At 47.8% G+C, this 17,663-nt stretch overlaps 1 protein-coding gene across 1 annotated transcript in view; it reads left to right on the top strand.

The window, feature by feature from the left end:
* Nucleotides 1-17,663, top strand: part of LOC144696788 (xylosyl- and glucuronyltransferase LARGE1) — a 366,558-nt gene that overhangs the window by 227,263 nt on the left and 121,632 nt on the right. The window contains exon 7 of the mRNA XM_078568532.1: nucleotides 12,044-12,148. Within this exon, the coding sequence (XP_078424658.1) occupies nucleotides 12,044-12,148 (105 nt within the window). The remainder of the gene's footprint in view (nucleotides 1-12,043; nucleotides 12,149-17,663) is intronic.

Here is a 17,663-nt window from a genome sequence, read left to right as displayed (position 1 = left end):
TCTCATCCAGTACCTGAGGGTTTTCCTCTGGTATGTGATAATTTTCTGATGGAAAATTCTCTTCCAGACCCACTGTCAGCACTTGTACAATGCTTTCTTACTCTCCGCTCTTTCATCCCATTCTGCCAGTCCAGGAACCTTGCAGCTTGGCCATCATCCTGAATGTCCAACCAATATCTAAAACTGGCAGTAGCTATTCTTGCACATCCACAATTGTCGCATCCCTCCATCCCCTCCGGAATACACGTCAGCCGAGTAGCCACTCTGGACAATCGGCCTTTGAATGTGACAGCTCTGTTCTGCATGTCATTACCACTATCCAGCCCTTGATCTTCCACATTCTGTTCCTCAGGACTTTCATCACAAGCCACATGAGCACTTTAGGTACCATCTGCTCAGGGTCTAAGATTTTGTAATTAATTCTGATTAAACGTGAGGAGTGAATTTTAACAGTTTGTAGGAAGACTACATCTGGTCACCAGGCCTACAAAATGTAAATTAACATATTTCTGTCTTTGTATCATACATTTAGACCATGGCAACTACCACATTAAAGTCACGTACAATGGGAGGCTTATAATAGGATGTGGAGGAGTCCTTCAGTAGTTCTTACAGATTTCACAATTCTCACTAATCTCTTCTATTAGCCTCATACACCCTTCATCAATGACACCTGCATCTTTTAGCAAAATGTTTAACCTTTGACAGGTAGGTATAACTTTAAGACAGTTTGTTTCTTTTCTCTCTGACTCTTATCACATGATGCCATTAATGCTTCACTAATAGTCTGATACAAAACATCTGGCTTTGTTCAGGGAATACCATAATGTCCTCACTAGACAGCAAGTCCACTGACTTTCCAAAATAATTGACTTATCATACTCCATGTTAAGTTTCATTTGTGCATTTTTTGTAAAAGGTTTATTCAACAGCATAGCTATCTCACTAGAGTTTATGTCCATATTTATAAAATGGTTTACGCTAGCTATTTTACATGGAATTGCAACTCTCCTTAGTGACCTCAATATGTTGTCATCTCTAAGCCTAAAGCAAGTAGTACTTTTCTATTCCATAACCTTGTGGCAATTCTCACTACTTTGTGAATCAAGATAACATTTTAACCAATCTTTCCCCCATACTGTTGAGGTGCAAGCACTATCTGGTACTGCACAGTTAAAAGTGTCCCTGACTAACACATTCACTACAGGACTAAAACTCCTTGTGATCTTTGTATAATTTGTTTAGATTCATCATTATCCTCTGTCTCAGTACTCTCTGTATCATTTCATAGACTCTCTGCTTTGGGCAATTAATTGCATAATGGTGCTTCAAATCACACCTGAAGCACCTATGAATTCTTCCTTGTGCACCCCTGGGATTCGTTTGCTCATTATTTGTGATGCAATTTTGTCTTAAGCTATAATTGCCACACTTGCCAAAGGTGCTCTCATAATCATTTTGTCTGTCTTTAATTTTGCATTGTATTGATGCCTGTGTGCAGTGTCTGACTGTTTCAAAGGTAGCAGACATCTAATTCAGCAAAGTTTCCTTCTTTGAGAACCAAACACCAGTTAAAACCAGTAGCCTGTTCTTATAAGACACCTTAGCATAATCAAACAATTTAAATGCTAGTACTGATCTTGGGATTCCGCAAATTGAATTTTGGGCTGTTAAAGTCCATAATATATTCCTCCACCTGTTTTCAAAATCTATCAAGTTCTGACCATGCTGCTTAGGTATTTAATAGATGTAGATTCATCCAAGATCCCTTAATAGAAGGTAGAAATCTTCATTACTGTCTACTTGATGAGCATCAATCTCATAAAATACTTTACTTCCGATTTTCAACAGGAAGTGGCAACACCAAGGTCAAACCTTGTTTTCTACTTGACAGGGAAGTAACCTGTGTCCACATCTCTATTTTTCCAATGTTCATGTGGTTCAGACTCCAAGAACATTGGAGGGTAATCATACTCCAACAATTTACATGTACTTTCTGCCATTTTACACAATGACCACTAGGATTTTAGTTTTTTTTGTCTAATTATTTTCCCCTTGGTTTCCAGCCTACACCTTTAGGCAATCTGTCTCAACTATCACGTTAAATTCCAGGAAGTAAGGTAGTGAAGGATAGAACTGGAGCCAATCTTTATATATTTCTATAAATATTTATTTACAGGGAAAAATATTCTAAATATGCACCCACAAATCCAAAAAGCATCGTTTCAATCTATTCCTATTGTAGGAGAAAAAGTGAAACACCAGCAAATGCTCACCTCTGGCATACAATTAAACACAATTAATATATAATTAATGCACATGACGCAGCATTGCAGGCTGTGTGGGGCAGTGGTATACTTCATTTGAGGCAGCATTACACTGTTTAAAAAGCAGCGTTATAGTACATCTGAGACAACATTACAACCCGCTTGAGATAGCATTACTGTCTGCGTGAGGCAGCTTCACTGTCCGTGCGAGGCAGTGTCAGAATCGTGCGAGGCGCAGTCACTGTCCATGCGAGGCAGCGTCAGAATCGTGCGAGGCGGAGTCACCGTCCGTGCGAGGCGGAGTCACCGTCCGTGCGAGGCGGAGTCACCATCCATGGGAGGCGGAGTCACCGTCCGTGGGAGGCGGAGTCACCGTCCGTGGGAGGCGGAGTCACCGTCCGTGGGAGGCGGAGTCACCGTCCGTGGGAGGCGGAGTCACCGTCCGTGCGAGGCGGAGTCACCGTCCGTGCGAGGTGGAGTCACCATCCGTGGGAGGCGGAGTCACTGTCCTCACTGTCCGTGCGAGGCAGCGTCAGAATCGTGCGAGGCGGAGTCACTGTCCGTGCGAGGCGGAGTCACTGTCCGTGCGAGGCGGAGTCACTGTCCTCACTGTCCGTGCGAGGCGGAGTCACCGTCCGTGGGAGGCGGAGTCACCGTCCGTGCGAGGCGGAGTCACCGTCCGTGCGAGGCGGAGTCACCGTCCGTGCGAGGCGGAGTCACTGTCCTCACTGTCCGTGCGAGGCGGAGTCACTGTCCTCACCGTCCGTGCGAGGCGGAGTCACTGTCCTCACCGTCCGTGTGAGGCGGAGTCACCGTCCGTGCGAGGCGGAGTCACCGTCCGTGCGAGGCGGAGTCACCGTCCGTGCGAGGCGGAGTCACTGTCCTCACTGTCCGTGCGAGGCGGAGTCACCGTCCGTGGGAGGCGGAGTCACTGTCCGTGCGAGGCGGAGTCACCGTCCGTGCGAGGCGGAGTCACCGTCCGTGGGAGGCATAGTCACTGTCCTCATTGTCCGTGCGAGGCGGAGTCACTGTCCGTGCGAGGCGGAGTCACTGTCCGCGCGAGGCGGAGTCAGAAACGTGCGAGGCAAATTTGACTTGTTTTCAAAGGAATAAGAAAATGGGAGTATTTCCTCTGTGAAAGGTTGGAATGATAAATCTCCAGTTGGTCTCTGTTTTGTATTTAATAAGTTTCTGTGTATGTCCCTGTAACAGGTTAACTGGCTGTAAATTTGATGATTTGACAGGTTAATTTGATGGTTGGAATTTCTATTATATAGCAAACATTAGCATTGATGTGTTGTTTAATGATGTCAGATCAGTGCAGTGATTGCTGGTGAAGGGTTCCATGTAATTTTAAGTGCTAAACGTGCTGCTAGATTAACCAGCCGCACTTTGTGCAGTAGTATCGGGGCCATGGCCATGGTTTATCCTTTGTCTGACCCCTGGATACCTCTGATGTACAAGCAGAGTGTCGACAAGCTGCAAAGAGCAGAACGCCTTCCTAGAATTAAGCCAGAAAGAGAGCTCCATTTCAGCTGGCCACTCCCTCAAATGTTTGATCCTTCTCTTTTCCAAATAATTATCCATTTCCCTTTCTGAAGTTATTATGTGTCTGGGTGTGCTGTTGACTAGTTAATAGAGTTGATTGCTATAATTACCCTCAACAACTCTATTATTATTGAATCTCACAATTATCAGGTAGACTTTTAATCTAGCAGTTTTCATTTATTCTTTCATGCGATGTGGGCATCACTGGCAAGGCCAAAATTCGTTGCCCCATCCCTAATAGCCTTTGAACAGAGTAGCTTGCTAGGCCACTTAAGACCCATTGTTGGGGGTCTGGAGTCACATGTAGGCCAGACCAAGTAAGGGGGGCCAGATTTCCTTCCCTAAAGGATATTAGTGAACCAGATGGGTTTTTATGAGAACTGATGGTCATTTCATGGTCACCATTACAGATTTATTCAATCAATTTAAATTCCACCATGGTGAGATTTGAAACTATGTACCCAGAGCATTAAAAACAAAAAGCTAAAAGCTACTGCAGATGCTGGAAATCCAAAACAAAAACAGAATTACCTGGAAAAACTCAGCAGGTCTGGCAGCATCGGCGAAGAAGAAATCAGTTAACGTTTCGAGCCTTCATGGCCCTTCGGCAGAACTGCAGCATAGTTTCAGCAAGGGAGAAATATAAATTGGTTTAAGGTGGGTGGGGGGTGGGGAGAGAGACACATTGAGGGTGTGGTGATTGTGGAGATGAGCAGATAATCAAAAGATGTCACAGACAAAAGGGTCAAAGAGGTGTCGAAGGTGGTGACATTTGTCTGAGAAAAGTGCTAATTAAGAATGGAAGACAGGATATTCAAAGTACAGCTCTAGTGGGGGTGGGGTGGAAAGACTAACAAGGTTTTAGTTTAGATTTAAAAATAATGGAAATAGGTGGGGAAAGAAGAATCTATATAAATTATTGAAAAAAAAAAGGGGGGGGGAAGAAACGGGGTGGGGATGGGGGGAGGGGGAGTTTAAGATCTAAAGTTGTTGAATTCAATATTCAGCCCAGAAGGCTGTAAAGTGCCTAGTCGGAAGATGAGGTGCTGTTCCTCCAGTTTGCGTTGGGCTTCACTGGAACAATGCAGCAAGCCAAGGACAGACATGTGGGCAAGAGAACAGGGTGGAGTGTTAAAATGGCAAGCGACAGGGAGGTTTGGGTCTTTCTTGCGGACAGACCGCAGGTGTTCCGCAAAACGGTCGCCCAGTTTGCGTTTGGTCTCTCCAATGTAGAGGAGACCGCATTGGGAGCAACGAATGCAGTAGACTAAGTTAGGGGAAATGCAAGTGAAATGCTGCTTCACTTGAAAGGAGTGTTTGGGCCCTTGGACGGTGAGGAGAGAGGAAGTGAAGGGGCAGGTGTTGCATCTTCTGCGTGGGCATGGGGAGGTGCCATAAGTGGGGGTTGAGGAGTAGGGGGTGATGGAGGAGTGGACCAGGGTGTCCCGGAGGGAACGATCCCTACGGAATGCCGTCAGGGGGGGTGAAGGGAAGATGTGTTTGGTGGTGGCATCATGCTGGAGTTGGCGGAAATGGCGGAGGATGATCCTTTGAATGCGGAGGCTGGTGGGGTGATAAGTGAGGACAAGGGGGACCCTATCATGTTTCTGGGAAGGAGGAGAAGGCGTGAGGGAGGATGCGCGGGATATGGGCCGGACACGGTTGAGGGTCCTGTCAACGACCGTGGATGGAAAACCTCGGTTAAGGAAGAAGGAGGACATGTCAGAGGAGCTGTTTTTGAAGGTAGCGTCATCAGAACAGATGCGACGGAGGCGAAGGAACTGAGAGAATGGGATGGAGTCTTTACAAGAAGCGGGGTGTGAGGAGCTGTAGTCGAGGTAGCTGTGGGAGTCGGTAGGCTCGTAATGGATATTGGTGGACAGTCTATCACCACAGAACATCAAGCCATTGTTTCCAGGACTGTCACTGACCTCATCTCCTCTGGAGATCTTCCTCCCACAGCTTCCAACTTGATAGTCGCCCAACCTCGGACGGCCCGCTTCTACCTCCTACCCAAAATCCACAAACAGAACTGTCCTGGCAGACCGATCGTGTCAGCCTTTTCCTGCCCCACGGAACTCATTTCTCGTTATCTTGACTCCCTTCTCTCTCCCCTTGTCCAGTCCCTTCCCACCTACATCCGTGATTCCTCTGACACCTTACGTTAAATCAACAATTTCCAGTTCCCTGGCCCCAACCGCTTCCTCTTCACCATGGATGTCCAATCCCTCTACACCTCCATCCCCCACCAGGATGGTCTGAGGGCCCTTAGCTTCTTCCTTGAACAGAGGCCCCAACAATCCCCATCCACCACTACTCTCCTCCGTCTGGCTGAACTTGTTCTCACACTGAACAATTTCTCCTTTAACTCCTCTCACTTCTTCCAAATAAAAGGTGTGGCTATGGGTACCCGCATGGGCCCCAGCTATGCCTGTCTCGTTATGGGGTATGTGGAACATTCCTTGTTCCAGTCCTACTCCGGCCCCCTCCCACAACTCTTTCTCCGGTACATCGATGATTACTTCGGTGCTGCTTCATGCTCTCGTCGGGACCTGGAAAAATTTATTAATTTTGCTTCCAATCTCCACCCCTCCATCATCTTCACATGGTCCATCTCTGACACTTCTCTTCCCTTCCTTGACCTCTCTGTCTCAATTTCTGATGATAGACTGTCCACCAATATCCATTACAAGCCTACCGACTCCCACAGCTACCTCGACTACAGCTCCTCACACCCCGCTTCTTGTAAAGACTCCATCCCATTCTCTCAGTTCCTTCGCCTCCGTCGCATCTGTTCTGATGACGCTACCTTCAAAAACAGCTCCTCTGACATGTCCTCCTTCTTCCTTAACCAAGGTTTTCCATCCACGGTCGTTGACAGGGCCCTCAACCGTGTCCGGCCCATATCCCGCGCATCCTCCCTCACGCCTTCTCCTCCTTCCCAGAAACATGATAGGGTCCCCCTTGTCCTCACTTATCACCCCACCAGCCTCCGCATTCAAAGGATCATCCTCCGCCATTTCCGCCAACTCCAGCATGATGCCACCACCAAACACATCTTCCCTTCACCCCCCCTGACGGCATTCCGTAGGGATCGTTCCCTCCGGGACACCCTGGTCCACTCCTCCATCACCCCCTACTCCTCAACCCCCACTTATGGCACCTCCCCATGCCCACGCAGAAGATGCAACACCTGCCCCTTCACTTCCTCTCTCCTCACCGTCCAAGGGCCCAAACACTCCTTTCAAGTGAAGCAGCATTTCACTTGCATTTCCCCTAACTTAGTCTACTGCATTCGTTGCTCCCAATGCGGTCTCCTCTACATTGGAGAGACCAAACGCAAACTGGGCGACCGTTTTGCGGAACACCTGCGGTCTGTCCGCAAGAAAGACCCAAACCTCCCTGTCGCTTGCCATTTTAACACTCCACCCTGTTCTCTTGCCCACATGTCTGTCCTTGGCTTGCTGCATTGTTCCAGTGAAGCCCAACGCAAACTGGAGGAACAGCACCTCATCTTCCGACTAGGCACTTTACAGCCTTCTGGGCTGAATATTGAATTCAACAACTTTAGATCTTAAACTCCCCCTCCCCCCATCCCCACCCCGTTTCTTCCACCCCCACCTTTTTTTTTTCAATAATTTATATAGATTCTTCTTTCCCCACCTATTTCCATTATTTTTAAATCTAAACTAAAACCTTGTTAGTCTTTCCACCCCACCCCCACTAGAGCTGTACTTTGAATATCCTGTCTTCCATTCTTAATTAGCACTTTTCTCAGACAAATGTCACCACCTTCGACACCTCTTTGACCCTTTTGTCTGTGACATCTTTTGATTATCTGCTCATCTCCACAATCACCACACCCTCAATGTGTCTCTCCCCCCACCGCCACCCACCTTAAACCAATTTATATTTCTCCCTTCTTCTAACTATGCTTCAGTTCTGCCGAAGGGCCATGAAGGCCCGAAACATTAACTGATTTCTTCTCCGCCGATGCTGCCAGACCTGCTGAGTTTTTCCAGGTAATTCTGTTTTTGTTTTACCCAGAGCATTAGCTGGACTTCTGGATTACTAGTCCAGTGACATTATCACTACACCATCTCCCCTGGTTCTTCATTTTCCCATTAATCCTGCTTCCATTCCTGTTTCTGACAGGACATTCTACACCGTAGCAATCTCACGGATATCAAAAAGAGGATCTTCCTTTAGCCACCAACCTTATGATGATGGTAAATTTATGCCCCTCCATTTTACTCACACGCCAACCAGTGGAGCTGGATTTCCTCCATTTACCTTATCGAAATGACTCATGATTTTGAAGAACACTATCGATCTCCTCAGCCTAAGCTTCTCTGCATCAACTTAGTGGATTCTTGCTGCACTATCCCCATGACGTTGATGTCATTCCTAACAGAAGTGCACAAAGCTCCATGCCCGATGCCAACTGCAATGATTAATAATGGACGGTTGCTTCATCTGTGCTACATTAGCTGATCGCAGGCAAAATACTCTTGACATGAGCCTCAATATCACAGGGATGGGTTGACGGTGGAAGGTCAGCTCAGTGCTTTCAACTGTCTTCGCTGAGGAGAGTGTCAAGTTTGCTGTGACGCTCCAGTGGCTGAATAGCCGAACATTGTCCCCATCACATAAATGTCTTCCTTGAGTCAAAGACCAGAAATAGACACGGCTCTCAATTTGATTTCTGAACCGAGTTTGAACACCAAAAAGATGAAATTACTGCAGATTTGGGAAAACTGAAATAAAAGCAGAAAATGCTGGAAAAACTCAGCAGGCCTGGCAGCACCTATTAAATGATGACTGCCCCTGGCTTGTGGCCTGTTGTTCTGGTTTATATAGTTCAACATCATATTGCTTTTGTTGACTACTGCCCTGCATTGGTTGAGTATCAAGTCTGCTGAGACTCCAAGATCTCTACCCTTTCCTATTTCAGCACCATCTGTGACTACCTGCTTCACCCAGTTGTCCTGCTGATGTGCAGTGACGAGCACTTTTCTGTGCTAAGTTTCACCTGGCATGATTATACATATTTTGTCCAGTACATTCTGTGCTCACTGAGCTGGTTCCTTCGATCCCACCACCAGTTGGAAATATAAGTGGTACAATTTTAAAGTGGGTGCAGGCACAGAGAGACCTGGGAGCTCAAAACCACAAATCTTTCAAAGTGTCAGGACAAATTGAAAAGGCTGTTTAAAAACATATGCGATCATGGGCTTTGTAAACAAGGGAATGCAGTACAAAAGCAAGGATGTCGTCCTCAAACTTCATAAATCACTGGTCAGGCCTCAGCTGGCCCCATACTTTATGAAGGATGTCAAGGCCTTGGAGAGGGTGTGGAGGAGATTTACTAGAATGGTCCCAGGGATGAGGGATTACAGTTACAAGGAGAGACGGGAGAAGCTGGGGTTGTTCTCGGAGCCGAGAAGGTTAAGGAGAGATTTAATAGATCTATTCAAAATGTTGCGTATTCAAAGTGAGTAGTATTGAAAAATTGTACTTTGCTCTCAATCATAGATTAGATGCAGAATGTCTTAAGTGGGTGCTGAAACATCCTCAACACTGGCTTAATTTTAATTGCACCAAGTTATAATATCAGTCATGGCTTAGTGGGTAGTACTCTCACCCCTGAGTCACCAGGTTCCAAGTTCAAGTCCCACTGCAGGACTTGAGCACAAAAATCCAGGTTGGCACTCTAGTGTGGTACTGAGGGAATGTTTCACTGTTGGTGGTGCTGTCTCTCAGATGAGGCCCCATCTGCCCTCTCAAGTGGATGCCACAGAAAGACCCCAAGGCACTATTTCAAAGAAGAGCGGCGGAATTCTTCCGGATGCCTGGCCAAAATTTATTCCTCAATCAACATCAGAAAAACAGATTATCTGGTCAATCTCACATTGCTGTTTGTGGGAGCTTCCTGTGTGCAAATTGGCTGCTGTGTTTTCTCGATTACAATAGTGACTACACTTCAAAAGTATTTCATTAGCTGGAAAGCACTTTGAGACACCAGGTAGTCGTGAAAAGTGCTATATAAATGCAAGACTTTCTTTTCAATTGGAACAGTAAACCCATATGAACCAAATACCCTGATAGTTTTCTTTATCAGCTGTGTGTGATGATTGTGTTTAGATCCTGACCAAGACTGACCTTGCGTGTGCTGGTCGGGTTTTTTAATCGTATGCTTCTATTTCATCTGGGCACAAATACAGCCCAGCCAGACCAGGTGGTGGCGCCTTCTTTCAGGTCATTATAGTGTAGTTCATTGTGCAATTCCTTCTTCCCTCCCCCACAACAGGCCTGGATTTCAGTCCAGTCTAGTCACAGGATTGAAGACTTTAAGCCTGAAATGAGAATTTAGGTATTACTTGCTCGTAGTCACATCATTGGCTTTCTTAACTTGGCCTGGAAGGGAATTAATGACTAAATTAAATGTTTCTTCTCTCAGGAGACCATTAATAATCCTATGTAAAGTAGACATAGTCCATCTCAATCTGCTTGAGTCACAGTCAAACCATGGGCTAAACTCCCTCGTGTTTTAAGTGCTGCTTCAGTTGTCCACTACAGGAATATAAACGCATAGTGCAGGAAAAGTCAGTGATGCAGGGGCCATCCCTGCTAGTTGGAGATATAATGAGATATATTGTCAGGTCAAGCCATCAAGATCTCTGTTAATTTGGCTCTATCTGACCTGAGAAATGGTTAATGCTGTTGAGAAGGTTGTTAAATGTCAATTCCATTGTTCAGGTTTATTAATTACATTGTTCAGGTTAAGAGAAACAGGTGATGGGTATTAATTGTCTTTGAGCACACACAAATAGAAGACAATTCCCCCTCTCATTTAAGAAACCCCCCACCCCCTCCCATTTATTGATTTTAATTTAATTTATTGATTTTGTTTTACAAAAGAGTCTATGAATAGGGGATTGCTGGGGCACTGGGTTGAGTGGGAGAAGAGCTATGAGACAACAAGTCAGTAAACTCTCTCAATAAAGAAAAGCTCTGTGTCTTAGTTTCAGCTTCACCAACTGGCTTGGATCCCATTAGCAAGAGTATCAAGTCCCTCTTCACAAGACTCAGAGAAATGTAAAAGTCCTTTGGACTAAAACCTTACAGAAGATTCTTCAATGGTTCACGATAATCCCCCAGTTCCCTGAAGTGAGTGACTGGATGCTGCTCTGAGAATAGGTTAATATGACAAGGCCAGCTTTTTCAGTCTGCAGCCCAGTCACAGTCTCACCAAATCAAACAAGGTTATCATTCCACACAATTCAGGACTACCCGTACTTCAGTAGCATATAATCTCTGCTGGCAAAGAACAACCATCACCTAAATCACACAAAGTCACAGCTCCTGGTTGATCAGAGATGCTCATTAGGATGAGGGGTAGCATCACTAAGCAGCTGTGGTCATGCTAGCTTTGAATAATTCAGCTTGGCGTTGGGCTGCCACTCCGCATGAGTGAAAGAAAGAGGATGTAATTATAAAAAGCCTTTTCCTAGACCAGGAGCCCAGTTGGGAGCCTCGACTTGCCATCTCAACTGCAATCAAATAACCCAATCTGCCAGGTTTATGTGCTACTGCTTGCTGCCTCAATCTAGTGAACTATTGAGCCAAACTTGTAGAGTATGGGTTCTGTCAAAAGATAAAATGATTCCCGTGTGAAATCTAGGCCCCTAACTGTTTAGTGGGCGTAAATGTGCTGGTGGCAGCATTAAGCCATAGAGAACAGAAGCCTCACCTTTGATTCCTGGTCTCAACTGGGTTAGTTATTCTCAGCTCAGGCAGTTTTTGGGCAAATCACCTCAGTGCCCAAACTTTCAACCAGGATTGTTATTGCTCCCCACGTGTGGGTCTGACCACTCGATACTCTCGAGTAGTAGGTTAATCTACTGCTACCACCAGGAGTAAAGTGGAAAATTAGGTCAAAAGCAGAATAGTGCAAACTCTGGAAGTCTGAAATAAAGTCAGAAAATGCTGGAAATACTCAGCAGATCAGGCAGCATCTGTGGAGAGGGAAACAGAGTTAATGCTTCAGATCTGCTTTGAGAAAATTGGGTGTTTTACCGCAATCACTGACCTCAACCTAGGAAAGGACATGATGTAACACATCGATGTAAGCATGAGCTAGCATAAAGAGGCTGTTGGTGACAGAAAGCTCCACGGATACGGGCGGACTATCACAGGGTAATTCTTCCCTGCTCTCTCATTCACAGGTCAGCAAGTCCTCGGGTTGGTGGAGAATCAGAGTGATTGGTACCTTGGGAACTTGTGGAAGAATCACAGGCCATGGCCAGCACTGAGTCGAGGATACAACACAGGTCAGTAACCTGGCAAATTAGACAACATCAGACACCATTCCCTTCTGCTTTAAGGTCTATTTTGTCTCCGCTGGCAAGTTTCCCAATCTGTCTCTAATTGAAGCTAATTGGAATGGTGACACCTCACCTGTATGGAGGAATCTCAGCAAACTGTTTCTTTAACATCACAAATCTAGTTCAACTTTCAGGCTATGCTAATTTTAGAGTGAATCGATATTAGACTTTATAATTGCTATCCTAGTTTCCTCTTGGACAGTTTAATAGTAAGGTCAAGTGTAAAGTGATAACTTGATGACTAGCGCACAGCACCATGGAGTTACAGTGCAGAAATCCATCCCCTCCCTGGTCATCTAATAGGGAATAGGTGCTATATTCCTCCCCTTCCCAAGTTCCCTATGTCAGCAGAGATATCCTTACATCTCCCCACATATCCTTCCCCCACCTTCCCAAATTCCCTAGTCCGGAATTAGACTGGATTTCTCCACTCTAAGTTCTTCATTGAGGCAGAAGCTCATTTTAACTGGTAAGATAAAAACGGACATTTTCTCAGGGATCAATAAACCTTTTTTTTAATTCTTTTGTGGGATGTGGGCGTCACTGGTGAGGCCAGCATTTGTTGCCCATCCCTAAGTGCCCTTGAATTGAGTGGCTTGAAACACCATTTCCAAGGGCGGTTAAAAGTAAACCACATTCCTATGGGTCTGGAGTCACATGGAGGCCAGACCGGGTAAGAATGGCAGATTTCCTTCCCTAAAGGACATCAATGAACCAGATGGGTTTTTACAACAAGCGACAATGGTTTCATAGTCACCATTACCGAAACTAGTTTTTCAATTCCAGATTTATTAGTTGAATTTAAATTCCACCAGCTGCTGTGGTGAGATTTGAACCCGCGCCGCCAGAGCATTAGATTAGGCCTCTAGATTAATAGTCCAGTGACGTTACCACTATGCCACCATCTCCCCTGGGGTCCTGATTAAAACCAGGATCAACCTTTAAGAATGGTGCAACCAGATGTACCGATTTCTTTACAATTCCTGAACAGAATTGGCAAACTTTGAAAGAACGAAAAAAAGACTTGCATTTATGTAGTGACTTCCTCGTCCTCAGGCCATATCAAAGTGCTTTACAACCAATGAAGTACTTTTAAAAATATAATCACTGTTGTAATCTAGGAAACACGGCAGCCAATTTGCACACAGCAAGCCCCCATAAACAGCAGTGAGATAAATGACCAGACCATCTGTTTTAGTGATGTTGGTTGAAAGGTGAATATTGTCAACGACATAGAGGAGAATTGCCCTTCTCACAATAATGCTATAGGATCTTTTATGCCTACGTGCGGGGGAGGATGGGACATTGACTTAACGTCTCATCTAAAAGATGGATGGTGTGCATTGTTAATATCTTCTCAGTTACATTGTTAAAATTTGTTCAGTTGCATTGTTAAAGTTAAGAGAAATAGGTGATGGGTATGAATTGTCTTTGAGCACATATAAATAGGAGCTAGCTGGGACATTGAGGGCAGAATTTTTTGCTGAGCAGGCGGGCGCACGCCCGACCCGCTCAAGCATAAAAGAGCACATGATGACGTTAGGCGAGCGGCCCGACATCATCACGCACTCGCACGATATTTCGGTCAGCAGGCACGCACTGAAGTCGGAAGACCTCCCGCCAACAATTAAGAGGGCAATTAAGCCCATTAACGGCTTAATTAACAGAGATTTTTCGTTGCCCATCCAACATTACCTTTGGCGGGCAGGCGAATCAGCCAGGCGGCCTTAGCGTTTTTCAGGAAAGTTTCCATGATACATTAAAATAAAAATATATTTCTGCAGACAGCATTTTCATGACCTCCATTTTCAGGTGACTGATTATGAAGCTTGGACACTTCTTTCTGGTTTCTGTGACCTTTTATTTTAGCTTGTTCATGTCTTCAGCTCCCTGAGGCAGCTCCCTGACTTCAGGGAGCTTTCTGTGAGCGCTCACCCGCACTGACTTGAATGCTCGCCCTCCTCCTGCCCCCCACCCCGGCAGCACTGAGCCTTTCAGCACGTGTTTCATGCTGGCTGGTTGTTATTTGGCCAGCCAGCGTGAAATCGCAATTTGGGGGCCAATCGCGGTTGGCGGTCCGTTCATCGGCCACTCCTGGGCCCGCCAATCGCACCCACACCAGATTTAACAGTGGGCTGTAAGCAATGAGACGCACATCAAGCATTAAGCAAATAATAAATCATTCCTTGATGGATGGTTATAGATTGCGACTGTCATGAGCACCTAAATTGAACGAATGGAGGGAAAAGATTCTGGAAAGACATAGGGGTTTCTTTTTCTTCAAATATTTTGTTTCAAAAGGGAAGACCAAGGGGAGATGTGAAGATATTTGATCAATTGGACAGATGCAAGTTGCTCCGCTGTGTACTGAATTCCAGAAGCAGGGTGGTGAGACGGGACATGGATTCAAAGTAGGGGAACTACAATAGATCAGCACATCAGACGGGATTTCTTGAGGAAAAGAGGGATCAATTTGTGGAACTCGGGAAGGTGGGTTGGGGGATATAATGATAGTTATCATTATCGCCAACCTAAAAATCCTGCCCTGGGTTGTGCAGGAGGGGAGCTGTGAGACTGAACAAGTCAGTAAACTCTCTCAATAATGAAAAGCTCTGTGTCTTGGTTTCGGCTTCACCAACCAGCTTGGAACCTATTAACATGAGTAAACTCAAAATGCCACATCTTCCAACAACTGCTTAAATTTATACAGCTCCTTCAACACGATTGTGTTGGACGATTGAGAATGAGACAGGCTGAGATGAGGAAATGGAGAGGAAAGTTGGGTTCAGGAAGTTCAAGAAAGCAGCATAAATGTGACTGAAGATTCTCTCAGAAATAGTTGGGTCCAAAGGAGGAGTAAATAATGAAAGGTTAAGAATTAGAGGAACAGAGCATTCGGAAGCGGGTATGACACTTGGAGGAGCTTACAGCGGGAGGTACAAAGGATTTTTCAACAAGTATAAGGACTTAACTTTAATATATTGAGGGTCAGTGAGCCTGTGGAAGTCAGTGAGGATGAGTTCATGGATGAATAAGGATAAAAGGAGTTTTGAACAAGTTGGAGTTTATGAAGTAAAGAGGATGAGAGGCTAAGATAAGATGTCTGCTGGGATAGTGCAGAACACACACTCTCCCCTCCCCCCACCAAATCGTGCACAACCACCAGGAGCCGGACACGCCCACTCCCAAACCCCACACACCCACCCCGAATCCCACACACACACCCACCCCCAAACCCCACACACACCCACCCCCAAACCCCACACACACACCCACCCCAAACCTCACACACACACACCAAACCCCACACACACCCACCCGAAACCCCACACATACCCACCCCTAACCCCACACGCCCACCCCAAACCCCACACACACCCACCCCAAACCCCACACACACCCACCCCCAAACCCCGCATACACCCACCCCAAACCCCACACACACACCCCAAACCCCACACACCCACCCCAAACGCCACACACTCACCCCAAACCCTACACACACCCACCCCAAACCCCACACACACCCACCCCCAATCCCCACATACCCACCCGAAACCCCACACACACCCACCCCTAACCCCACACACACACCCACCCCAAACCCCACACACACCCACTCCCAAACCCCACACACCCACCCCCAAGCCACACACACACCCACTCCAAACCCCACACACACCCACTCCCAGACCCCACACACACACCCCCAAACCCCACACACCCACCCCAAACACCACACACACACCCCAAACCCCACACACACCCACCCCAAACCCCACACACACCCACCCCCAAACCCCACACACCCACCCCAAACCCCACACACACCCACCCCAAACCCCACACACACACCCCAAACCCCGCACACACACCCCAAACCCCACACACACCCACCCCAAACCCCACACACACACCCCCAAACCCCCCACACACCGCAAACCCCACACACACCGCAAACCCCACACACACCCACCCCAAACCCCACACACACCCACCCCCAAACCCCACACACACCCACCCCAAACCCCACACACACCCACCCCAAACCCACACACCCACCCCCAAACCCCCCACACACCTACTCCCAAACCCCCCACACACCCACTCCCAAACCCCCCCACCCACCCCAAACCCCACACACACCCACCCCAAACCCCACACGCACCCACCCTAAACCCCACACACACCCCAAACCCCACACACACACCCCATACCCCACACACACCCACCCCAAACCCCGCACACACCCACCCTAAACCCCACACACACCCATCCCCAAACCCCACACACACCCACACCAAACCCCACACACACCCACCCCAAACCCCACACACACCCATCCAAACCCCACACACACACCGCAAACCCCACACACACACCCACCCCAAACCCCGCACACACTCACCCCAAACCACACAGACACCCACCCCAAATCCCACACACACCCACCCCCAAACCCCACACACACCCACCCCAAACCCCACACACACCCACTCCCAAACCCCACACACACACCCACCCCAAACCCCACACACACCCACCCCAAACCCCACACACACCCACCCCAAACCCCACACACACACCCCAAACCCCACACACACACCCACCCCAAACCCCGCACACACTCACCCCAAACCCCACACACACCCACCCCAAACCCCACACACACCCACCCCAAACCCCACACACACTTACCCCAAACCCCACACACACCCACTCCCAAACCCCACACACCCACCCCCAAACCCCACACACCCACCCCCAAACCCCACACACACCCACCCCAAACCCCACACACCCACCCCAAACCCCACACACACACCCACCCCACCCCCAAACACCACACACACCCACTCCCAAACCCCACACACACCCACCCCACACCCCACACACCCACCCCACACCCCACACACCCACTCCCAAACCCCACACACACCTGCTCCCAAACCCCACACACACCCACTCCCAAACCCCACACACACCCACTCCCAAACCCCACACACACCCACTCCCAAACCCCACACACACCCACTCCCAAACCCCACACACACCCACTCCCAAACCCCACACACACCCACCCCACACCCCACACACCCACCCCACACCCCACACACCCACTCCCAAACCCCGCACACACCCACACCAAACCCCGCACACACCCACCCCAAACCCCGCACACACCCACCCCAAACCCCGCACACACCCACCCCAAACCCCGCACACACCCACCCCAAACCCCGCACACACCCACCCCAAACCCCGCACACACCCACCCCAAACCCCGCACACACCCACTCCCAAACCCCACACACACCCACCCCAAACCCCACACACACCCACCCCAAACTCCACACACCGACGCCATACCCCACACACCCACCCCCAAACGCCACACACTGACATCCAACCCCACACATGAATCCCGAAACCGCACACACCCACCCCCAAACCCCACACA

The sequence above is a fragment of the Cetorhinus maximus genome, chromosome 22 (assembly GCF_964194155.1).
Source record: "Cetorhinus maximus chromosome 22, sCetMax3.hap1.1, whole genome shotgun sequence".
In the NCBI taxonomy this organism is placed as follows: domain Eukaryota; kingdom Metazoa; phylum Chordata; class Chondrichthyes; order Lamniformes; family Cetorhinidae; genus Cetorhinus; species Cetorhinus maximus.
This window is presented reverse-complemented; position numbering and strand designations above follow the sequence as displayed.